Source organism: Helianthus annuus, chromosome 10, assembly GCF_002127325.2.
Source record: "Helianthus annuus cultivar XRQ/B chromosome 10, HanXRQr2.0-SUNRISE, whole genome shotgun sequence".
Taxonomy (NCBI): Eukaryota; Viridiplantae; Streptophyta; class Magnoliopsida; order Asterales; family Asteraceae; genus Helianthus; species Helianthus annuus.
In genome coordinates, this window is record NC_035442.2 from 161,267,210 (window position 1) to 161,292,710 (window position 25,501).

General features: G+C 34.0%; 3 protein-coding genes across 4 annotated transcripts; all 3 read right to left on the bottom strand.

Moving 5' to 3' along the window:
• Window positions 1-405: 405 nt before the first annotated feature.
• LOC110886258 (armadillo repeat-containing protein 7) lies at window positions 406-5,750 on the bottom strand. 2 transcript variants are annotated; one of them, XM_022134036.2, is made up of 9 exons: window positions 5,600-5,750; window positions 4,416-4,556; window positions 4,025-4,121; window positions 1,789-1,868; window positions 1,639-1,675; window positions 1,303-1,376; window positions 1,132-1,225; window positions 921-1,003; window positions 406-672 (listed from the first exon to the last, which is right to left on the bottom strand). In XM_022134036.2, exons 4-9 carry the CDS (start codon window positions 1,858-1,860, stop codon window positions 496-498), a joined length of 537 nt encoding a protein of 178 aa, XP_021989728.1. In that variant the 5' UTR covers window positions 1,861-1,868; window positions 4,025-4,121; window positions 4,416-4,556; window positions 5,600-5,750; the 3' UTR covers window positions 406-495. The 2 variants fall into 2 exon arrangements, with proteins under 2 accessions (XP_021989728.1, XP_035834620.1); XM_035978727.1 differs by having other exon boundaries at window positions 4,416-4,518; window positions 5,600-5,739.
• Window positions 5,751-10,776: 5,026 nt separating this feature from the next.
• Window positions 10,777-13,980, bottom strand: LOC110886257 (RNA polymerase I termination factor). Its single transcript, XM_022134034.2, has 2 exons — window positions 13,789-13,980; window positions 10,777-12,621 (listed from the first exon to the last, which is right to left on the bottom strand). The coding sequence occupies exon 2, from the start codon at window positions 12,584-12,586 to the stop codon at window positions 10,952-10,954; it is 1,635 nt and encodes a 544-aa protein (XP_021989726.1). The 5' UTR covers window positions 12,587-12,621; window positions 13,789-13,980; the 3' UTR covers window positions 10,777-10,951.
• Window positions 13,981-15,891: 1,911 nt separating this feature from the next.
• LOC110886256 (fatty-acid-binding protein 2) lies at window positions 15,892-20,376 on the bottom strand. The gene is made up of 11 exons (XM_022134033.2): window positions 20,029-20,376; window positions 18,314-18,795; window positions 17,809-18,025; window positions 17,637-17,712; window positions 17,440-17,542; window positions 17,272-17,340; window positions 17,115-17,151; window positions 16,947-17,021; window positions 16,793-16,844; window positions 16,663-16,707; window positions 15,892-16,122 (listed from the first exon to the last, which is right to left on the bottom strand). The coding sequence occupies exons 2-11, from the start codon at window positions 18,757-18,759 to the stop codon at window positions 16,025-16,027; spliced, it is 1,218 nt and encodes a 405-aa protein (XP_021989725.1). The 5' UTR covers window positions 18,760-18,795; window positions 20,029-20,376; the 3' UTR covers window positions 15,892-16,024.
• Between the last annotated feature and the right edge of the window lie 5,125 nt (window positions 20,377-25,501).

Sequence of the window (25,501 nt, forward strand, 5' to 3'; positions counted from 1 at the left end):
TTTCGCATGTGGGTCCAAAAAGGTTTCACCCTTGCCATTTTAGTCCACTGGGTTAACTTAATCTATTTTTTCTGTTAGCAAGAGGGGCAATTTGGTCATTTTATATGGCCGAATTGCCCTTCTAGTTAACAGAATTACATATAAATGACCGAATTGCCCTTCTCGTTAATAGAAAAAATAGATTAAGCTAACCCAGTGGACTAAAATGGCAACAGTGAAGCTTTTTTGGACCCATTGGCGAAAAATGAAACATTTGGACTAAACTGGCAAAATGGCCCAAACTACAGGGACTAAAATGACATTTGACTACTCTTATTAATATGATGAAAATTTATTCTTCACAATAAAATATAATTAATAATATATATTTTTATACTCACGGTTTTAACTAATCATCATGATTTCATCCAACCAACAATTCTGACTAATTTAGTGATTTTAAATAACAATTATAGTAATAATGAGATGATTAATTACCATAAGTCAACATGATAGTCAATGGTTTTCTGGGACATGCTTATCTAAAAAAGCTTGAGCAAGATTGCTAAAGCTAACACTAACTGAACCTGCAGCTGCATATCTTTTAATGATATCCACCACTTCTGGCCTCAAAATAGCCTCCTTATTAGATTCATTGCAGAGATAATATAGAGCCCCAAGAGCATAGTTCACCTACCAAACGCCACAAAGTTTAATAAGAAAATCGCATGCTAATTATCAGCGATCATGTAGATAGTAAAATATAAACAAGAGTGGGCTGGGTAATGGGGGTCCAAATGAGCGTAGGTCAAAACGGGTTGGGCCGGGTCGGCCCAGTCTTTTTTTTTAACGGCTAACTGCTTTCCATGTGTAAACCCAGGTCCCACCCTTTCGGAGCTATGTCCAAAGGCCGACTACTCGACCACCGCCAGAAAGCGTACCGTATTTTTAACAGGACTTGATAAACACTGTATAAGGAGAGGTATTCCATCACATTTAGTTATCACCGCAGCATTTGCAGGATCTGTAGACGTAAAACGAAGGTTAGTGCAGATGGCATCATTCCATATTTTGAGCTATTTGATCCATCCAATGGCTAAGAACAGTTCGAACTAAGAGTTATCAATTTCGACCCATTTAGTTTTATCATACCGACACACGAATTGCAGATCCCTCCGGCACCAAACTCTATAAGCTTCTCATTAGGTTCTGTTATGCAGTCGAGGAAAAGTTCCAAAACATTAAGCTGTTTATGATTGAATATGGTTGTTAAGTACAGTAAATAATACAAACTATGAAAGAAATAAAATAAAGATAATTAACCTGACGCAGATACGTATAGTTGTAGGGATCATATGCAAAGTTTGCTAAATTAGCAACGATTTTCTCCTTCGACTCTGCAATTACAAAGAATCATGAAGTAAGAAAAAGAAACTGAAGAAAAACTCAAGATTCGTATACTTAATGCGAGCTTCTTTATAGATCATTAAGTATTGGATAGTTCATAGTTGGTCCCATTTAGTTGATAAAAATATGAACCAAATGGGACCCACATAGCAGATAGCAGCGTAAATGAAGGTGAACACGTCCATCTTTACTTTACAAGTTCTTGTTAACGACAACATGTAGTCACCAAATAATAACCATTCTACGACATACCTTCACTAGACGCATTCTGAAACTGGCCCACAAGTTCCTACAAACATATAAATTACAACAATAAAAAAGTGGATGTATAAGTTGTGATTAAAAAAACATGTTCCTCAAATGAGAAAAATGAAATTAAATTTATAGATTTGTGAATCACACCTGAAGGTATTGTACCCTAGGAGTGCCATATTTTCCGGTGCGCTCTTCTTGTCTTCGATTATTAGTGAACATATGGTAATCTGTCAGATGTGAAAAACATAATGACACCTGATAAATCCTTTCTTTAGTAATTTTCTAAATATTATACAAGGAAAACCTCTAAAAAGGTGAGGAGAATGGAAAAATGAAGAAGATTGTAGCAAAGTTTGTAAATTTTTGGAATGAGAAAACAACTAGAAATCTAGATTATATTTTCCTCTGTTTATCTATCATCTTTCAGCAGCTGATATAGTGATATGTAAGAACATGAAAAGAAATATGATTATAAATTTATAACAAAACAGTAAATAGAAATATGATAAAATATCATAGACGTGTACTTAAAAATAGACAAGAATCATACGAAGCCATGCTACCCTAGGCTTTGCTGATTATGAAAAGAGTGTTGATTCACATAAAAAGTGAGGTTTCGGAACAAAGAACAGAAATCTCGCTATTAAATTGAGTTAAACACAAAGAACTCATGATCGTGACCTAAGGTTCATTAATGATTTTCACACCGTGCTATTAATGTTAGCATAAAAGACTTAATCGAACATATAAACAAGAAGAGCAGACACAAATGAACAAGAACTTAACTTAAGTCGAACAATTTGCATGTTTTCTGGCACCAAAGAATAACAACTGTCCTGAGTTGGAACACGGCAAAAAAAGGCTAAAAACGAGGAGGGGCTTTTGATTTGAAAGAACTGATATTTATTGTTCAAACGGGAATCTTGACGAAATATTCTACGTCAGTGGCGGAACTAGCGCATTAAATCAGGGGTATCCCAAAAAAAATTACCGTGTAATCATACAATATTAAAAAAACAATAAATAAATACCTAATATATTTGGCCTCTTTTTTTCATAGCTTGAAATCGTTCCATCACATCGTCGTCTTTTACTTTATGAAAAAAAAAAACCTTTTCGACCGCACAAACATGACATTGTTATAAAATTTTGGGCCCATTCGATTGTATAAATCCGTCTTGATAATATTCAATTTCGAAAAACATCTTTCAACGGTTGCGGTTGCAACCGGTAAAACCAAAGCTAGCTTCACTACCGATAAACCAAAGGACAAGAGTTATGTGTACCCATTTCAACCATAAGACGCGCAAGATCACTTATTCTATTATATGGGCTTTATTACTTATTACAATTTGGGCTTAATTGTCATAAAACTAATTATTTGGGCTTTGTTACTAAAGGTTTTGGGCTTAATGAATAATATCAAGTTTCATAATTTTCTCTTAGGAGTATCCTCGTATATATAATTTTTGGGTATGCTATGTATAAAACCGAAAAAAAAAATTACACTGCGAATACGAATACGGGGTTGAGCCGTAGCCCGTGCTACGGCTCATTCTATATTAAGTCCGCCCCTGTTCTACGTCAGTTTGTAGATCACGGTCTCACACTAATTGCACTATAGAAATAAATTTATAAAAATAAATACTAAATCTATTCACACATTATGATGTTTCATTCTCCAAATGTCCTAAGGTTTTTTTAAACTGAAATAGACCGGCGGGCCACCACTCACCAGTTCGTTTTACATCTACTTGACCACTTGGGGTCGGTCCTTAGCCAACTTTTTTAAACTACATTTACAGGAAAAGCTATCAAACTTATGAACTAAGCATTGTGATGTGTGAGCTCACATAATTGCTTGCAAGCATAGGGGAAAACAACAAATATGCAGAAAAAAAAAAAACTGAATTGAACCAGAAAAGGCAGCATATATGCAGCAGATTGAACCGTTTGTAAAAGGGAAACGGTTTACAGTTGATAACGCAAACTGGTGAAGAACATACTAGTTGTGAGATAACGAACAGATTAAACTAAAATATTCTAAAAAAACAACCCGAACTGTTGTAAAACAGAAATGATTGACAGAAAAAACGGAGTGACCGATTGACGTAAAAGATCATTAACAAAGGTTGGAATAGTATAATTTAGGAGAAACAGTAAATTTGGGTTGTGTTAAAACATGACTACTTAAAAAAAATACATATCAAAACGTGTATATATACATGTAAAACTGAAAATTACATATAAATTCCATCCCAATCCGACTAATACCTATTATTAATTCCGATTAACCCAACTCTTTTGCATTCGAATTCTAATGCAACTAAGTAATGACAAAGAAATGTAAATTTATGAAAACAAAAGTTACAAAATAACTTACAAGGGTTTCTGGAGGAGCCGTGGAAGCCAACAGTCAACAGAACCGGGTCACCGGTGGTTCGATTGCTTCTTGGTTGATTGGTTTCAGTCCCTGTAATCTGTTTGAAGATGCCTGATGGTTTAGAATTTTGGATTAGGGATCCCAAGGGTAATCAAATATTATGGAGAATTAGCAGTGGCGGATCCAGGAATTTTTTCCTAGGGGTTCACTTTGTTAAATGTTCCAATATCATATGTACGAACATAAAAAAAAAATACGGGTCGGTTCGACCTCGGGTCGGGTAAGGTTCATCACTTAATAAAAATACGATACAATAATGAAAAAACATCGTCATAATAAATTTAAAAACACGTAATATAAATAAGATGGTCTTTCCGAATAAAAAACATACCTCCAACAAGCAAAGTGATGGCGCCTCCCGGGATTTCACTGACCGGAGATCTTGATTCCACAAGAGTTTTGTTGTTTTCCAATATCTTTCCAGTATTTATGAGCTTCAAATCATTTATTGATTTAGGCCCGTTTTCTTTGTCTGTCAAAAGATTGAAAGATCGTTAGTAAAAACTATTAAAAAATGAACATCAACTTTAACGTTTCTTGTAAAATTACATAAACACCCTTCAAACCTTCTTAAGTAGTAGGATGTTATAGCTCTCATGTGAATGAAACATTAAAACATATGAAATGTCCTAAATTATTATTAGAATTAAAATATCCCAGTATAGAAATTCTCACATGAAATTAATTGAAACTCTACTAGCAATATCTACAGATCTACACATCCCCTTCTAACTTTTTATAATTATTTTTATTCAATGCATCAATTCATAACCTTTTTTACTTCAAATAACATTTTTCAAATCCAAAAAAACAACAAGAATCAAGATTAAGGCACTACTAATCTAACCTAAATAAATTTTAAAACAATCATAAATTCTACAATCAAACATGGCCGGCCTTTAAGGTGGGCTGGGAGGACCACCGGCCAGGGCCCGATATTTCGAAGGGCACTTTATTTTTTAAAAAACTCCGATATGTATATGTAAAAATAAATATATTAATAGGGTATACCCATACAAACACCAACATAGGCCCACTTACAAAACTATTTTTATGTTTTAGATTAGTTATTAGCCCATTGACATTAGGTTTAGACCTTTAGTGAGCCCAATAACCAATTTCGTTAAAGCCTGAGGGCACGTTACGTTTTTCGAGCTCGAACAGGGTACAAGAATTCTCAGGGTACAAGAATTCTCAGGACCGGCCCTGCAATCAAACTATCAATTCTAGATGCAATATCAGTACCATGTACCATCAGCTAACCTAAATTTGACTTCGATAAGTTCTTCAGCCGCCATTACAACATAAGAATGTTAAAAATAGAGAATTGCATACACCATATGAATGTTAAAAATCAGAAAACATTTAGAGAATTGATTACCTATAAATCAAATTGAATGTTAAAATCAACAATTGATTACCTAGAAATTAAACTGAACATGTAAAAAAAACATGTAAATCAACAAATTGAAAGTTAAAATAAAAAACTTATAGGGTTTAAACAATTGAACCAACCTGAAGGGCTGAAGAAAGTGAGTGAGGGAGGGAAGGGGCTGCTTGTGGAGGCTGGAGTGGCTCCGGCGTGGGGAGACGACTGACTTCTGTGTTCTGTGCGTGTTTGCGTTTGAGGAATAAACAGGAAAGGGCGCATGTAAGTAAATCCTAGTGGCCTGTTTTATGAGTTTAAAAAAGGAAAAATGCAAAAAAAAAAAAAAAAAAATCAAGGAAAAAGGGCTTTAAGCTAGGCTGGCAATTCTGACATGAAGACGATAACACGACACGAACCTATACGAAGTTAACAGGTTTTGTGTTTGAACTTAACAGGTTTCGTGTCTAAATAGATCGACCTGATAAGACCTGTTTAAATTTCGTGTCTAAACAGGTTAAAACTTGTTAACTTGTTAAGACCCGTTAGTGGCCTGTTTATTATTTTAAATTAAAAAATATATCAAATATGTGGGGTGGGTGGGGACATGTGGAGTCAGATATACCCAAAATTTTGAAATCTTTCACCTTTCACGCTCACCAAACCCTAAATTTCCTAATTCAAGTCGCCGCTCACTTTCATCATCACCAGCGGGCGGCGGTCATCTTTCATCATCACCGGCGGGCGGCGGCCATCTTTCATCATAGTCCGGTGTCGTTCTACCATGTAAGAAACACAAATCTTTCATCATATTCCAACGTTGATGTTAGTGTTTGATATTACTATGAATGTATTACTGTTAATTATGTTTTTTGTTAATCTTGATTCTAGTTATGTTTAGGTTATGGCTTTTCATTGTGAATGTATTACTGTTAATTATGTTTTATAATTTTTTTGTGGTTGTACAGAATCTCAAAAGTATAAGTATCAAAGACCCCATAAAAATTGACAATTAACAAGTCATGTTCGTGTCTTAACAGGTTGTGTTCGTGTCTCAACAGGTCGTGTTTGTGTCTTAAACAGGTCATATGATATGTTGGTAACATTTTCATGTCTTAACAAGTCATTTCGTGTAACCTGTTTATTAACAGGTTCGTGTTCGTGTTTGGAAAATCTGACACGTTAAGATTTCGTGTCGTGTTCGTGTTTACAGGTTTCGTGTTCGTATCTTAACAGATCGGGTTGACCCAATATACCAGCCCTACTTTAAGCCGAGACGAACTACGGACTTCAAGGGCGCGCCTTACCGGTATGCGAGTCAATGCATTTTGTTATAGGTTCCCTTACAAATTATTAAAGGGTTTCTTCATAATTTTTCTCAGGCCCGGTTTTAGGGCTGGGCAGCCCAGGCAGACGCCAAGTCCCAAAGGGTTTATAGCACCCGACAAAATTTCAAGGCCTAGATTTTTAAGTAGGCACCGTTATGTTAAATGTTTAATAAATGAATTCAATAACAAAAAATGAAGCTAGACACTCAAATTTGAAAACCAAGGTCATGGGTTCTAATCCCCTCTTTTGCATTTTTATTTAAACAATTTTCAACTATTAATCTCCTCTATTTTTATTTATGAATCCACTTAATTAATTAATTAACAGTTTGATCTTGTTAACAAGATGATTATATGATTCATTGATTAATGTTTTGGGTTATAATCTTGAGGTAATGTGTTCAAACTCGATGATTAAATTTTTTTTTAGTTAATGATTTTGTAACGATTCATTTTCTAAAAACAATATTAACGTTTTATAAAGTGAGATTATGCAACAAGTTATGCCTAAAAACATCACTATTTTGAATCACATATTTATATATACATGGGTGTATAAACATACTTTATCAAACTACACTACTTTTGGTTTGTTTTGTAATAATTATCGTCATATTGTGTTTTCTTGATATATAACTAATGAGTTTATATTATAATAAGTGGGCCCAATATTTTTATTTCGCCCGAGGCACAATTTTTTTTATCATTCTCGGATACGGCCCTGATTTTTCTATATAATGTAACACTCAAAATTACCTATCGAACAGGTTTCTGGGAACCCTCTTCCAGGCTGTAGATCCACCCTTGAGAATTAGTCTGATAGGACAAAAGAAAAAAAAAGTTTGTAACCCGACCAATACAACGTTGTAAACCAGTTTCGCCCAACCCAGTTCCAGCCTGAGGGCCCTATATCTATCGATCGGTTCTTCATTTCGAAAAAGAAACTGGTTCAAGACCAAACCGGTTTTGAAGGGGTATGGTCCGAAATCCGCACCGGCAAATCAGGTCGCGTGCGGGACCATACTCCTATCAGACTAATTTGGTAGTTTTCCCAACCTCGCACCGGCTAATCAGGTGTAACCTAGGCCGCGCGCGAGGGGAAGGTCAACACAGGACCAAATTTGACACTTAGCTCCTTGGATGAAAACCCCTTACTTCCTGGACCTTGCGCCGGCTACACGGGATATCCCCGGTGGTCGCGCGGAGGAAGGAAGCGCAGGTAAACCTAGGACAAGTACCAAAGGTACGAGTGGCAGAGCAGTGGACCAATGAGCGTCCAACAGGTTGTATCCGATCATGATGCACGATTGACAATCGTACAGGAGACAAGAAGGTACACAAGGACGCACACGTGACACCAATCAGCGCGCGCCGACCACTGCTCCACGATCTCCACCTAGCTGCTGATGACAGTCCAGACAACAAGGGTGACTGTCAGGGCACGTGTGGATCCATTCAGCGTGCGCCAGCTATCCTCTCGCCTAGAAGTATCAACGGTCGTGGTAGAGGAGACAGAATGGATATTCCTTATTGTCGACTACAGGCCCAAGACCCATCAGCTCATCTCCTCCACAAACCACCTCAACTATAAATAGTGAGCTTCACCTCCTGGTTTAAGGATCGGTCTCTTGCTCTCTCACTTTAATCACACACTTTTATCCTCAAAACATATACTTATTCTCACGCCGGAGGGTGGTTACGAGGAGAACCCCATATTCCCCTCCTCGTAACGAGCTTAACGGTGTGTTTAGTGTTTTGCAGGATCATCATCATCACAGCTTGGACGAGACAAAGAAGATTAACCTTATTTGTCGAGGCACAAACCACAAGCTAATCACCAGATTAGTTTGGTGTTTCTTCAGGTTTATAGTGTTTGAAGAAATTGGTTTCAGCCCGTAACAGTGTCATCTAAGCTTCTACGGTAGCTTTGGAATCTGTTTTTTATGTTAGTGGCAAGGTTATATTGCTACGAAGAATAAGATTCACTCATCTATCGTCAGATATGTGCATTTGCTTGAATAATTATTTGGACGTGGCAGAAAAAAATGCATTATATATCCTTACACGAAGGTAGATTGACGGCCCTAATTATCGAAGATGATGTCACATTTGATGAGTACCTACGCAATAGGTCGGATTCAGGGGAGAAGGTTAACCACGTCAACAAAGCGACGAACAAAAAATATACCGAGACTTTTTTTCAAAGTATGGTTTTCTAAGTTTTTAATACTAGATTAAAAAAAAGTAAATTAATTATTCCAAAAATGTATATTCAAAAAAAAAATCTAGTTTGGGGTACCACCAATGTTTTAAAAACCGGTAAATACCGGCCGTTTATACCGGTATTACCGTTTCCAGATGTAAATCCGGTACGAAACACCCCGGTACATAAGTAAAACGGCATAACGTTTGTACCGGCGGTAAAATCCGGTATACCGGTTTGAAACGTAATACCGGTACCGGCCCAGGATTATTTTAGTTTGGGTTGTTACTTATTTTTATTATATATGTTACTTATCTTACGTAATTTTTATATATTATGATTATTTGTAACTAAAAGTTCTTATTTAATATTGTATGAAACGAAAATAGTTGATGTATTCAACACTCAAATGAATTAAACATATCGTACACTTTCATTTAAAAGAGCTTGTTGGAAAATTGAATGATTTTCGATTATCTTTTGGATTATTTTTTATTATGGATTTACTTTTGGATCATCTTTTAATATCTTTAATATGTAATCATGCATTTTTGGATTAACTTTTGAGTTGTTGCAATTTATGAAATTATAGAATTAGCTAGTAAACCCGGTTGAACCGCTCGGTACAACCTGGTTCAACCGGTTGAACCATTTTTTAGCCTAACCCGGTTTGATTTAAAAACCGGCTTTTAAAACATTGGGTACCACTGTTGGCCCCAACCGATTTGGATAGGGTTCGATTATTCCTTTTCAAAACCGGTTTAGGTTAAAACCAATTTTGAACACGTTCGAGGTTCAACCAACCCTAACCAGTTTGGCAAAGAAACCTGATTTGTATACCTTTAGACATATTTGGTTACTTGGGCATTTGTGTGAATAGATGATTGGGCTTAATTAAAATTAGTTTAAGTTAATTTTAACTTATTCAAGTAAAAATATTAAATATGATATTGATTTAATGTTTTAATTTTTAAAATAGAATAAACTACTGAACTTATTTGTGTTTAGTGAGTTGGTCATAAAAACATTTTCATTGAGCTAAAAGTTTATACAAATGTTCCGGAAAAAAGAGCCCTAAATCTGGATGGTGAGTTGGGTTGGACATTAGGCGTTTTAGAATCCACTTCGGGTCGGAGGAGCAGCTAGTGCAACTTCTTGAGCAATGGAGAGACTGAAGAACGAACCTTTGCTTCTTTGCCTCACCCTTTTTTACCGAATCTTGGACCTGATGAGGAATGTGCCAACGAGAAAAAGGGTCCAACTCAAAACCGCATTAATTTCGATTCGTATAGAGTTCGGGGACTATAAGTGAGGCACGGGAAAGACAAAACATGCAATATCCTATGACAAACAGCAATAGAGCATATGAAGCTAACTAGAAGTGGATAACAAGCATGGCCAAGGGGCATTGTCTGACCAGGCAACCATCTTTTGTCTTGACACACTTTCAGCATCTTTTTATTATAGTTGTTATGACAGGTTAAAATTTAATTTGGAGGAATTTATGGTCAAGAAAACAGATAGCATGTGCTTCAAGATGATGCTCTTTGTCCATATCAACCAATAAATTTAATTTAGTTATACATGTAGCTAATGAAAAAAGATAATTAGCATACCTAAAATATGATATAATACTTTTATCCCAAAGGATGATCAAAAGATAAATTTGCCTAAGAGGGAAGCGAGTCAAACGGGTCAAACAGGCTAAAAAGTCACCAATATGTAGTTTTCTCACAAGTACAACCTTCCAACTTGCAATATTTCAACCCAACCTGTATTACAATTTATCCGAATCTAAGAGGAAACCATTTTGAGTCCTTGACGATCTTTTTTATTGATTTGTGAAGAAAAGTGTGACAACTGAATCTAAACGATACAAAAAGATATACACCATGTCTCACAGTATCTAAAGAACCCAACAAATCAAAAATCAACAAAAATGTGAACTGAAAGCATACCATTTGACAACATCATTGTCTCGATGGTTTACCGTCCCAAGCCTCCCTTATTTCTGTTAAATCCGGGCAATAACGTTCCGACAAAATTTCCACTTGTTCAGAAAACGGCTTACTTCCATGATAACCGATGTGAAGAACCATTTGATCCCAACGTTTTCTGCAAACGTCACCAGGCCTATGCTCAAGAATACTATCCCAATCCACATCTTCAACACAAGCAGCATCCAAATCATAAAGAGCTTTAATCAGCCGATAATCATCAGCGTTTGACCATTTATTTTCTGCAACAAGAGAAGACGTCAACTGACTGTACCATTTCAGACAACAAGTGCTATCGGTTCGGGTCGATAGTTTATCGCTAATCGCACCCCAAGGAATGTCGTCCCTCAGCATCCCATGCTTTGACCTTTTCTCTTGTGAAACTACTTTCATTTGTAAATCCAAGTTGACCAAATCGTATAAATTTTGGTACTCTTCTTGACTCCATTTTCCTCTGCGTTTGTTACTAAGTTTTATTCTTCGCCATTTATCCTTCACGTGGACTCGGTTTTTACCGAGTTCTTTGGCCACCATTTTCCAGTCGTTACCGTGTTTTTCATAACATTCTTGCAAAAACTCGGTTTCCTCTTTAGTCCATTTGCGTTTTTCGCCACGTTCGAATAGAGTATGAGCCCGGTAATAGATGGCGGTATGTGGGCGATATGGTATGCACATCCCGATTTCTCTCCAACAGTTTCTTATCTGTGGGTAAGCGTGACAGTTTAAAACCATGTTTAAACCTTCTTCACCTAAGGCGTGCGATTTTATATAATGTAACACGGCATCTTTTACTATTTCGTCTTCTTCTGGGGTAAACCTTTTGCCTCGCACTAAATTGTCTTCTTCGGTTTTCGACTTCTCATTTTGAGTGTCGGATGCAGGGAAAGTTTCTACGTGACTTGAAAAGCTGACTTTCTTGACTTTGACTTTTGAATTTGACTCATTTTCAGTGACCTTCCTCTTCTTCTTGACCTTTGCTAGATTATCATCATTTCCCTTACCCTTCTCAACTTCATCTTCATCTTTATCTTCATTTAATACTGATTTTAACTTATTATCCTTTGAAAAATCACCAGCTGCGTTTAAACAACTGTCTCCATCAGTTTCTACACGACTCGAAAAGCTGACTTTCCCGGATTTGACTTTTGATTTGGATTCATTTTCAGTGACCTCACGCTTCCTCTTCTTCTTTGTCTTCTTTGCTAATTTACCATCATTTCCCTTACTCTTCTCAACTTCATCTTCATTTTTATCTTCGTTTAAGAGTGATTTTAACTCATTATCCTTTGGAAAATCACCAGCTGCGTTTACACAACTGTCTCCATCAGTTTCTACACGACTCGAAAAACTGACTTTCTCGGATTTGACTTTTAATTTAGATTCATTTTCCGTGACTTCGTGTTTCCTCTTCTTCTTGACCGGCTGTGCTAAATTACCATCATTTCCCTCACTCTTCTCAACTTCATCTTCATTTAAAACTGATTTTAACTTATTATCTTTTGAAAAACCACCAGCTGTGTTTAGGCAACTATCTCCGTTATCAATATCTTGCAAATTATTGGTCTCATTTTGCTTGCCCTTCTTGGATTTCTCTTCTATCTGGCTCATTTTCAATAAACCAAGGGTCTTCGTCACCTTATTTCCTGCAAAAACAGAAGTCGGAATAGCCAATTAAGATCCATTAAAAAATCATACATTAAACTTTCATCAAAACTATATACCGCATAAACGCAATTATATTTTGGTAACTATACTCGATAATTGATATGTCTAAAGTATCATAGAACAAATGGTGATTATATAAGGTAGTCAAAGGCGCAAAACGCCCGCATGTTGCCTAGGTGCAAGGTGCAAAAAATGTGCACCCGAAACAAAGAAAGTGCAACCATAAAAGAAGTTGATACATATATATAATAGGTATAAAAAGCTAATACTGCTCCCAAATATAATTGGCAATTAAAATCATCCAACTAATATCAAAATTTTTAAAAAAAATTAAAACAACAGATTAGAGAATATCCTATATAACTAGTTGTATTGTATACTACATTAATTCCACCCAACTACAACCCAAGCAACATGTATAAAAAGCGCAACACAGAAAAAAAAAGAGCAACAAGCCTCAGCTCAGGGGACCCTATCGCCTCGGTGCGCCTGGCGCTTCTAAAACATAGCCGCTGTAAATCAGAAGCTCATACCACCAAATAAATACAAATTAGAGGTTAGTATTGTTAGCATTTAGGGCTCTGATTGTTTTGGTGGCCAAGGACAAGATCCTTCAGATGCAGCCACCACAAACAAAAAGCGTCGTATTCGCTGCTTCAAGCAATGCAGATGACTCAGGCATACTACACCACCTCATAAAATCACTGCACATCGGCCTCACTGAGGTGTTTTCCCCTATTAAAACTAAGCTAACAATTGTAAAAACCAATATATGCAAGCTTCTGATTTACTATAATAATACTACTACTCAACAAATATGATGTCACAAAAAAATTGATATAAAAATACAGACTATCTTATCTTAAGAGTAAGAAACTTCAATATGCATTGCAGAATCAAGTGAAACATTGTAGTTTTGATACACATTAACAACTGAAAAACGGTCTAATCTAGCAGCATTGCAACGAAATTGCAATAATAACTGGTGAATATATATATGCCAGAAGAATTGTTCAGTGAATTCCAGTTAAACGAACAAAATATAAACATACAAGTAAAAAATGAAGGTATAAACAAGTAAAAAAGACACGAACGAACAAGAAATCAAAACAATCTCCATGAGTAGGCTAGAAGAAGTAACTGACCTGAGTTTAGTTGGGATACGATCGCCGAAACCCTAGAGCGCCTCCTTTGACAGGATTTATGAAAATTTGGTGGCAAAACTTGTAATTTTATCCTAAAACGAGGGGATTTAGCTAAATCACAAGTCAATAGAGGAATTTTTAAATTAAATATGGGCCATGTTGTGTTGGTGCTTTGATGGTCACCAAGCCCAATTCACAAGAGTTGATTAGATTAGAGAGAGAGGGGGGAAGGTTTTGGTTCTTGGTTATTGACCATCCATAGATGTGACAATTGCAATGTATTTTCTTATAAACGTGTCAATTTAGGTTAAGTTAAATGTTGTAAAATAAGGTCTTGGAGGTCGGATACTCGTCGAGTAATCGCTACAAGGTACGCTGTCGAGACGATTTTCTTCAACTCCATCTAATTACTTGGAATTTATTAAATGCGATCAACCTCAGACAGAATCGGATCTAATTTGTCAACCTGGGCCAAGTTTGACTCAAAAGAAAATCAAACATAACTTCTATGTCTATCGTATTAAAGAATGAATATCAGTTATTGAAATACTTTACTATTTGACATGTATATTTTTTATTTATATTGATAATCATGTATATTGTTATAAATATTAGTAAACTTATGTTATTTGACATATATATATAATTTTCCGAAAACTAATTTCTTTATAATTTAACATTTCTGAGTGCTCCCCGAGTACTCTCCGTCTAGACCAAGTACTCGTAACTCCCCAGTCGACTGACTTGGAAGCGCCTAGCGACTTCTTCAACCATGGTTATATTTTATTTCTAGCAGGTCAAACGGTTAAAAAAAATTAAATGAATGTAGTCTAAAATGAGAAGGTAGATCGATTGAAAGTCGCTCTAAGTTTGGATTTGATGCAAAGAAATATATTTTAATTGTTATATTATAATTGGTTGTGTTATGTGTCACAATTCTGTGAGCCCAAGATTCTTGTAACCGTTTGAAAGTTTTCTCGCTTATTTTTCTATGAGCCCAAGCAATACCTAATAAATAAGTAACTGATTGAATTTTTTTCGAATATTGTTTCCCACCTACTTATTATTTAATTTTTAAATATTTCATTTATTTAATATTTATGTTCTAAATTATTTTCTTCATTTTTTTCGCTTACTAATAATTATTTAAATATTTCATTAATCAAACCAGGTGTAATACTCGGGTTTCTAACCTACTATTAATAAATAAATAAAATTAAAACTTTTTGTCATATTATTGTTTTGGGATGTATAATAATAACACTATTATATTTGAAACTTGTCTATTTAGATGGATTTTTATTTAACACACGGGTCTCTAAGTTAGGTATTCTAGAGGTATGATAAATAAACACGCTTTCAAATATCCAACTTCTTGTTTTATAAGGAGTGGAAATTCTTTAACACGGCACAAAGTGTACATGAAAATAATTAGACTTTGAGTTGTTCATAAACCTGTCATATTCGAGTAAACATATTTAACACATCTAATAAACTAGTTGAATCTAAGTACTAAAATTTAATTAGGCTTATCAATCAACCAATTTACAACTTGTAGATAACCGGGTTATACAAATCATATTCGGGTCACGTTCTTTCTAAGTATATCAGGGATGATATCTTTAACTAACAAGAATAAATAATAAAGATATATGAGTCATATACATCATCATCATAATCATCATCATCAGTAAATCACACCAATAGCAAAGCTAAGGTGGGGTCTGAGAAGGGTAAGATGTGACAACCTTACCTCTACCCCGTAGGAATAGAGAGATTTCTTCCAGTGAGACCCCCGGCTCGATAGTAGTTTTGCATCAAGCCTTGTACCTGAGGCACATAACACTTAGCAATTGAGACAAAAACCGGCTGGTGCATGTATCCCTTTGTCTTTTAACTATCAACACCACCACATAATGCATGATTTGATTAACCGTCCGCCGTCTTTAACGTATTGCCACCTCAATTTCAACCAACCAACACAACATGATTGCCACCTCACTTGTTTATACATATTTTAAGTTTAGGTGCTTAATTGAAACATTTTGATGTTACTTTAAAACTGTCAATGTTTGTTAATGTCATAAAACTATAGCAGATTCCTTAAATCAGGTATAACTTTGCAAGAAAATAATGATCTACTTTAAATTTCTAATGGAACAACCATTCAACAAATGGGCTGGCTACATGTACAATTGTTCAATATAAAATGCTAGAAAAGAGCAGGATGCGTTAACTAGCATCTTCGCATTATATTCGTAACATTTTCTCCTATCTCTGTTTTCGTCTGCTCCGAAACAGGCCCATCTCCAATGTACATGTCAAAGAAAGCCCCTGAATACAAGCATCAGTCAGATTCATTATCCAGGTGACAACATTGGCAAAATGAGCGAGTCAGGTGGGTAGGGTAACGGGTCAAGTTGGGGCGACCTAAAATGTTGTCTAATTTTTTTTTTTTTAAATCTGTAACATATACAGCGTGACAGATTACAGAAACTATATTAGTTCGATAATAATCTAATAGGGAAAAAATGATTTGGAGGTTTAAGCGTTAAACGTACACTTTGGGCAACTTTCAACCCATTTGACCCGTCTATTTTATTGCCAACGTTTGGCAGTTTTTCCCACTTGAGCTACAAATAAAACACAACCCGAGTCTACTCATTCATAGGTAAATGTACCGAACTTGCCACCTCTAACAAGAATCATAAAGAGTGACTTTAACGTGTAATATAAAAAGGCGCTTCTTTAGTAGAACTTCACAAGTTTTTAGTGGATTTTTTTTAAAATTAACTGTGCATATAATAAAACTGTTAATTGAACACAGAAAACATGCAAGAAAGTGCAAGTGACAGATATAAATAAAAGACGTACTGCACAAATCCCTGCTATGAACCGCACCAATCCGATTGCCTTCAACTGCATCAAGTTTTTAGTGGATTTTTTAATATGATATTACGACATAAATGAGAATGTGTCAAGCATAGATTACGGTGAGACTCACTCTCAGTAACAAAATGTCCATCAGCTGTCCTCTGAAATTTTATCGTTGTTCCCTGAAGATCGCTAGCATTAAACACAAGAATAGGTAGAACAAACAAACAAACACACACACACACACACACATATATATATATATATATATAATGAATTATTACCGCTCGTATTGGAATATCATCTGAGAAAAGGGAACCGAAACTTCTTACGCAATCATAATCAGTGTCTGGATTCATCTGTACCACACATACGCAAAAAGATGATGGATATAAGTATATAAAAGGTTAACTTTCATATTACCAAATTGAAAATCTCTGACACTATTTCACCTTAATCAATCGGGCCCGAAGTGATTTCTCAAAAGCACTGCAAGACGTAAAATCACAAATCAAAGAATCAATATGGTGAAAATTACATATACGTAATCACGTATTACCATATATTCTTCGATGTGAGATAACAAGGAATTAGAGAAATTGGACTCACTCTCGAACTGTACTGATTTTAATTCCGTTACAGCTGACGACAAGCCTGATAGACATGCTTATGTCCTCCCTGCAGCACCACATCAAAGACATAACCGTCTTATGTATCACATTTAAAGCAATTATAAATTGCTAGAATATAATATATGAAAATATTCTTATGGCATACCTTAGAAGATCAGTATAAAAGTTATGATTCTTGGTCACTTCATTCTCCGGTAACGATGCATATTTTGAACCCAACTTGTTACAGACATCATAAGGTTGAACATCTATAAAATCACGGTAACACGAGTTACAAAATGATACAGACTAATATTAATTTATTATAAACTAATCTTTAAGTTTGCTTCTAAGTTTACTTACAAAAACCAAAAGCATAGAGCTTCAACGATTTTATCTTGATTATTTTCATTGTTTTCGATCCAGTTCCAACAAGAACCTGTAACAGAAGACCGAGTCTGCGTAATGCTTATAACCAATTACCAATAAATTAAAAAAATTAAAAAAAAAAAACAAAGAAATTAAAATGATCAACCTCTGTATTAAAACTTGAATTACTCGCTTCGAAAATGTTATCTAATATAGTTGGGAACTCAATGCCGGTTCTTGGTTCGACTGCACGCGCCGAACAATTAAAACTTCCATCACCGTCACCGCATCTCCGTTGCAGTACCTCACAAGGACTATGATTCATCGATCTACCGACAACTGCATTGACATTTTCATTTGAAACAGCAAGAAAATCCCTAGATCTGTTCACAAACAGAAACAAAAAAAACGACATTAAAACAAATATTTAAACATTTCCCATGTTAAGGATCAGGGGCGGTTCTTAGAAGGGCCGTGGCAGGGCCACAGCCCGGGCAAGTTTTTCGGCCGTAGTGCTAATTTTCCGCATTTCGATCGATATTTTTTATATATACTATGTTTGGCCCGGGCTTGCCCGGGCTTTTTTTAGTGCCCGTGTCTTTCGGCCCTGGCACGTTCAACGAGCAAGATCCGCCACTGTTAAGGATGACAGAAAAAAGAAGAGAGCTCACATATTGTCAAGTGGTGGAACTAAATTACCCGCTAACGATATCGCAGGAATGAACTGAAGATCTTTAGCCTTACCCAACAATTGTTTTATCGCAAACCTCGAGAACTTGTTAAAAAGCTCCGGAATCTCGAGCGCTTTTCTTCTATAGTTAATGAAAAATCTCGGGATACCATGACCATTACTAGAAACATAACCGGGATTGACAGAAAAATCACGTCTTTTCGAGCTCATATTCGAATTCGACCCACTAGCACACCAAAGCAGTACACTATCCGTAAACTTCGAAATGTAACTAAAAGTTTCTTGAAGAGTAAAGCCTCCCGGTTTTTGCGGGTGTCTAGAATAATATCGCGAAGTGTCTATTAACGAACTTATATGGTATAAATACTGACTAGTGGAAACAGATGCTACTGGAAAGAACTTAGGTTGCCCATCATCAAGATCCATAAGCAATGTATTGCACTTTTTCACAATCTCTTTTACCTAAAATTCAAGAATTCAGAAAAAATTTATATTTTCAAATGATGAAAGTATGAAACACCTGCAAGAATCAATCAAAATGTAAAAAAAATTGTGTAACTGTAACTGTCTCTAAAAAGTTTTGACTAGGGCTGTAAACGAACCGAATGAACACGAACAAGGCCTTGTTCGTGTTCATTCGTTAAGGAAATAAATGTGTTCACGAACGGTTCATGAACACTTACCGAACGAGATTTTATGTCCGTGTTCGTTCATTAAGGAAATGAGCGTGTTCACGAACGGTTCACGAACACAAATAAATTTGGCGAACGCGATGAAGGATAATGGTGGATGGCCCAAAGAGTAGCATTGAAACTTGAATCCCTTAATGTGGAACAGAGGCCGATCGTATTCGTCGATGTAAATAATGAGAAAGGAAAGGAGAATGGTGCATAAACAAGGTGGCATAGGTTTCCTAGTTTAATTGTTAGGGTAATAAATAAATAAAAATTTAACAATATAAAAGTATAGATAAAATATATGAAAGTACAAAAATCTTTAATTAAAACACAAACAAAAAAAACATAAACGAACGCAAATGAACGAACACGTTCACGAACACCTTATCGAACGTTCATGAACACCTTATCGAACGTTCACGAACACAATTGAACGAACGAGACCTCTGTTCATGTTCGTTCATTTAAATTATCGAACCAATTTTTTTGTTCATGTTCGTTCGTTTATTAAACGAACGGACATAAATGAACTTCCCGCCGTTCGAACCGTTCGCTGAACGTTTGGTTCGTTTACAGCCCTAGTTTTCACTTCAAGCATATGTAATCATTAGTTTCATATGAAAAAAAAATAACATCAATATGAACTCTGTAATAGAACTCATAACAAATGTGTATCTGAATAGTGTCATAATATCATAATCTTTAGTTTTGCACAATCTCTGTTTTGCCTCTAATTAAAGAATTTAGAAAATTTGATATTTTTAAATGATGAAACACCTGCAAGAATCAATTAAATTGTAAATATTTGTGTAACTAAATATCTAAAATATAAGCTCAAGCATATGTAATCATATAAAAAATTCACATTAATATAAACTCTGCAACAAAGTTGTAAACTTTATATCATATATGTATCTTTATTGTATCATAATAATATCATATTTAAAACAAATGCACCTATGTTGAAATAAAAAATTACCAGAAAACATACACAAAACAAAAATATATAAAAACGAACCTGAAATTATGACGGAATGCAATGCAACAAATTCAGATGATTGATCGTGAATTCGGGTCCAAGAAGGACAGGTTTTCTAGGGTTTTTTGAACGGAATCGAATATGATTATACGAACAATGAATGAGGAATTTGATCGGCGAATAAGTAATGAAAAGTTTTGATCTTGTTTTGGAAACAGGGATTAAAGAATGGGTAAAAAGATTAAAGCTGATGAATGTGTTGAAATTTTTGTATGAAATTGTTTTCGTTTACCCCAAAGAAAAGAAGGAAAGAAAAGAAATTGGGGTTTTTGTTATGGAATTGAACGAAGGAAGATTCTTGGGTCCTGTTATGCGTGCAAAGGGGTCTCTTTCTTTATAACAAACTTATGTTATCTAGGATTACGACCCGTCACAATGCGGCGGAGATTCTTTATTTATAACTAAGTCGATCTACGACCCACACGTTATGTTAAACCTATCAAACGGGGTAAAAATAGAGGATGTAAAAACGTTCACCCACACACGCACGTTGCGTCGTGTTAACTCGCAAAATTTAGAACGAAACGTAAAAACGTTAAGCCAAAGACACAGCTGTGATGTGTTAAGTCACAAAATTTAGAACTAAGCATAGAGCGAAAAATTTGTGAAAAATGGAAACTATAAATGACCAAAGTTGAAAGTACAAAAAGTTATGATGATAGATTGCAAAAGATAAAAAGTTTTGGGTTAAAAGTAAAAAAACAAATAGTTTTGGGTTAAAAGTAATTTATGAAATACTTTTGGGTGAAAAGTAAAAAAAAAAATATTTTCTTTGAAACCCCCCCAAAGCCAACGTTACGACAACAATATGCATAACATTTTTTTCTTTGAAAACCCCCAAAGCACACCCCGCGTTGCGGCGGGGCGTAAAACGGTGTCAAATAGCACTAATGTCTCACAACCGTCATCGACAACCAACACTGACTTGACCTATAATATGCGTATTGCGACGAACCTGTCAAACATGGAAAAATAGAGGTAAAAACGTTGAACCACACATGCACGTTACGTCGTATTAACTCGAAAAATTTAGAACTATACGTAAAACGAAAATTTGCGAAAGATGAAAAGTATAAGTGACAAAAGTTGTGAAGTTAAATTGCAAATAATGAAAAGTTTTGGGTTAAAATTAAAAAAACAAATTATATAGGATTAAAATTGGAAAAGATACAAACCTTTGGGTTAAAACTAAAAAAATCAAGTTTTTTTTTGAAAAACTCATAAAGCATAACTTACAACTAATAATGCACAAAAAGTTTGTAAACTTATATAAGTTTTAATATGTTATTATAAAATATATATTTATGCAACTTTACCTCGTGGTTCATGCTCGTTTTTAGAGGTTGCCCTTTTATGTAAAGGGAATTACATTACAATAAAGTTATATTTTGTGCTCAAATAAATAATATTAAGTCCACTTTATTATCGGTTCCTTACTCGATTCAAATATTTAATAAGCATTCATATTTAGGAATCTCAACCCCAATTCAATTTGAATAATCCAAATCTTCTATATATATCTATACTAGGTTATAACCCCGTGTATTACACGGGTTAAATAAATAAATTTTATATACTAAATAATAAAATAATATATCTTTAAAAACCTTTTTTATTGCACCAGTTGAATAAATATAATTTTATATATTAAATAATAAAAAGACAATATTGTACAGGTTAATTAAATGTAATTTTATATACAAAATAAAAAAGTTATATCTTTAAAACCATGTGTATTACACGAGTTGAATGTTGAATAAATGTAATATTGTTTACCAAATAATAAAATAATACATCTTTTAAAAAACCTCTTTTATTACACGGGTTGAATAAATGTAATTTTATATACCAAATAATAAAAAATTACATCTTTAAAAATATGCATATTACACGGTTTGAATAAATGTAATTTTCTGTACTAAATATATATATCCTTAAAAAACCTCGTGATTTGTACGAATTGAATAAATCAAATTTTATACATCAAATAATAAAATTACGATTTTGACCCACGTGGTTATATCACTTTTACCATTTAGCCCAAAAAAGATTTCTTTAACATCTAAGCCCCCAAAGTCTTTTTTTCTAACCCTAACGTCTTTTTTTTTAACCCTTTTGGTCCCTAACATTTAATGGATGGGGTTAGCGTTAGGGGCCAAAAGGGTTAGAAAAGAAGACGTTGGGGGCTCAGATGTTAAAAAATTATTTTTTTGGCTAAAGGGGTAAAAGTGATATAACTACAGGGGCCAAAATCGTAATTTTCTCTAAATAATATTATAAATGAGAAGAAGATTAAACTAAATAATAATTATCCATAAGATATTAAACTAAATAATATTTAACAGGAGAGTTACCTATAATTAATTAAAAAAGATTAAATTAAAATAATAATTATCTATAAGAGATGCCCTAATATGATGACAAGTGTCCAAAAGTGGTTTCTTTTATTATATAGTATAGATATAATTAAAAATTTAGTTATATGAACTATTTTACAACCTTCATTAATGAGACTCTTAAATACATGAGTCTCTTAAATACATTCTTTCTTCAAATTAATAAAATTAATATTATAATTGTAACAAATTAGACTTAAAATAAAATTAAAGATAACGTAACTGAATTAATGGAATTAAAGGAATTTTAAAGGAATTAAAGGAATAAAAAACTTTAAACATTTACTTTGTGTTATAGAATTAAAGGAATTTTAAGAACAACTCTTCATCTCCTTTTGTTAGACTTAAAATAAAATTAAAGATAAAGTAAATGAATTAGTAATTACAATTTATAGTGCTTATAGTACAACACTTGATTACCTTAATAAGGGGGCATAATTGTCCTTCTCCAATTAATAAAGAAAAAAGAAAAAGAATTATTAATTGTGTTTCTCATTCAAGGACCGTAAACCCAACTAATAAAGAACATAAATGATATAAAATTACATTAAAGCATTTAATTAAATTAGTGAATATTCAATATATAGTGATCCGTCCATTTGAATTCTTACTACAACTAACCAATATGTTTTATTAGTGAATGAATATAAAGTCTTCTGTCTATTTGAATTCTTACTTCAAGTAACCAATATGTTTCAATTAGATAAAGGAACAACTCACCAATATTTAAACCACATTAATTCAGATACTCTGAATAGTCATCATCGCATGAAACCGTTACCATTTATTGAAGAAACTTCAATGGCCATGATTGGATTAGCCAACTAAACATTTCTTAAAGACCTGAAATAAGCCACAAATGCTGGATCACTACTTCATTTCTCCCTCTCGCACTCTCTCTTCCCGCATACCGTACCCGGATTCAACAACACCATTGTCATCGTACGGCGACAATAGGTCTTTTGTTATCATGAATCGAACTTTGAGTGTTTCATACAGTTGTGCACCACCACCCACCAACCGTAACCTAATTCAACAACACGGCCGTCACTTTTTCATACGCGACAGAGGTAAGTCACCAACTTCAGTTCCCTTATTTTCTTTTATAGATGAATCCAACTTTGAGTATTGTGCATTATATGATTTTAAGTTAGGATCATTTCATCTGTTACTTTATATATGATGAGGTATGTAAAAAAGACAATCTCGAAATAGAAAATAAAAAGAAAATCTTAAAGGTAAAATTCATCATCTAAATAATAATAAAGAACAAAAAATATGAACTTTCAGATGAGAAATAATAAAGAACAAAAAATATAAACTTTCAGATGACAAAAAACACAAAACTAAAAATTCATCATAAATACTCCCGTTCAAAAACAAAAACAATTAGCGGATACAATATGGGAACCGATTTAATACCTTGAAACTAAAAACATTATTACAGTATATGATCATAAAAATAGAGTGAATATTATTTAACTTAAAATTATTAGAAACTTAAAGTTATTAAAAACTTTGAATTGTTCAAAGTGTAATTGATCAGTATATGATAAATCAAACATATATGTTTTTTAATGTGAATTTGATATCATATTTTAGGTAATAAGAATTTCAGGTTGTAACCATGTAAGATTTTAAACGAGCATATTCAAAATTCAGAGAACATAATGACGCTGAATATAAAATGAGTGTAGGTTTAAGATCAATGATTAACCCTTGAACATGCTTCCATAAAATTCACATTTTCAAGAAAACGCATTTCAAAAATCACACTCTCTCTCCCTTAAACAATCTCGGCCGAACACCCCCTAATACACTATCACTTTCATTTTCAAATCTATGGATTTTAAAGAATCATGTCAACATGAGAAAGTAGTAAGGGCAAAATGGTCAAAATCATTTTTTTGTTATTGTATGACAAGAAGCAACCCCCCTTGATTTTTGTACGAACATAACCTTTATAATACTCTAATATTTTTCATTTAAAAAATGCATCATAATGTTTAATAATTGCTAAATTTTTAAGTAAATAGGAATAACATGAGAGAATGCGTCTACATAAAGGTTATATTATCATATATATCGTCTTGTGAATTATTCATAACCATCTAAGCATCTTAACTATCATGATAGAGGGGCTTCACTTAGGTTACACCATCTTACTATCATATGAATCATTGATAAACATTTACTCAAATAGCACACAGGTTTACATTATTCCTTTTGACTTATCCATGTCATCTAATAACAATAATAATACTGTTAATAATTATAACATAAGAGACAATCATAATAATTGTATATGACACCTAATTTACTATGTGTTCTTAACCATATTTTAAAAATGTATGTATGGTTTCTAATTTAACATGATATTAAATTATATTCTAACCATACATCAATTAAAGGACATTGATTCTAGACCCTAACTACATATTTACCTTCATTAATACAGCTTTAATGATGTTTTTAATTCTACTTTATTATATTAATGTGGCTATAATTGTTATGTCCCTTTGTATGCAAACCCCTAACTTCTCGGTTTCACTCTAATAAAAGTAAGTGACTTATCATTTTCCCATAACAATCATCATTTAATTTTGTGGTAATTAATGTTGTCCATTCCAAAAGACCATCTAAATGGCTTTATAAATCTTTGTCCATATTGCAGCCCATACCCGCCTTCTCTCCAACAACCTATAACCGCTCTGTCTACACGTGTGGCCATGGCAAGGAACGATTCTATTGCTGGGTATTCAGAAAAATAGACCACACTAGAAGCCATCTTGACCCACGGTAGAAGAAACAAGCATCACATGGTATGCCCCCTACAAACTACATTGTATATATAGAATATTCATTTTAGATTATGTATATATCTCTATCTCTACACATAATATTATGGAGGACGCATGACACGATTCCAGCCTCCGTAATTTGTTATCTCGGCCGTCTCTTTTATAAAATTATAATGTTAAAGAAATATATACTTTTAAATTTAATATTAACTTAACTATATATGCTAAATATTTAATTATGGATAATTATAATAT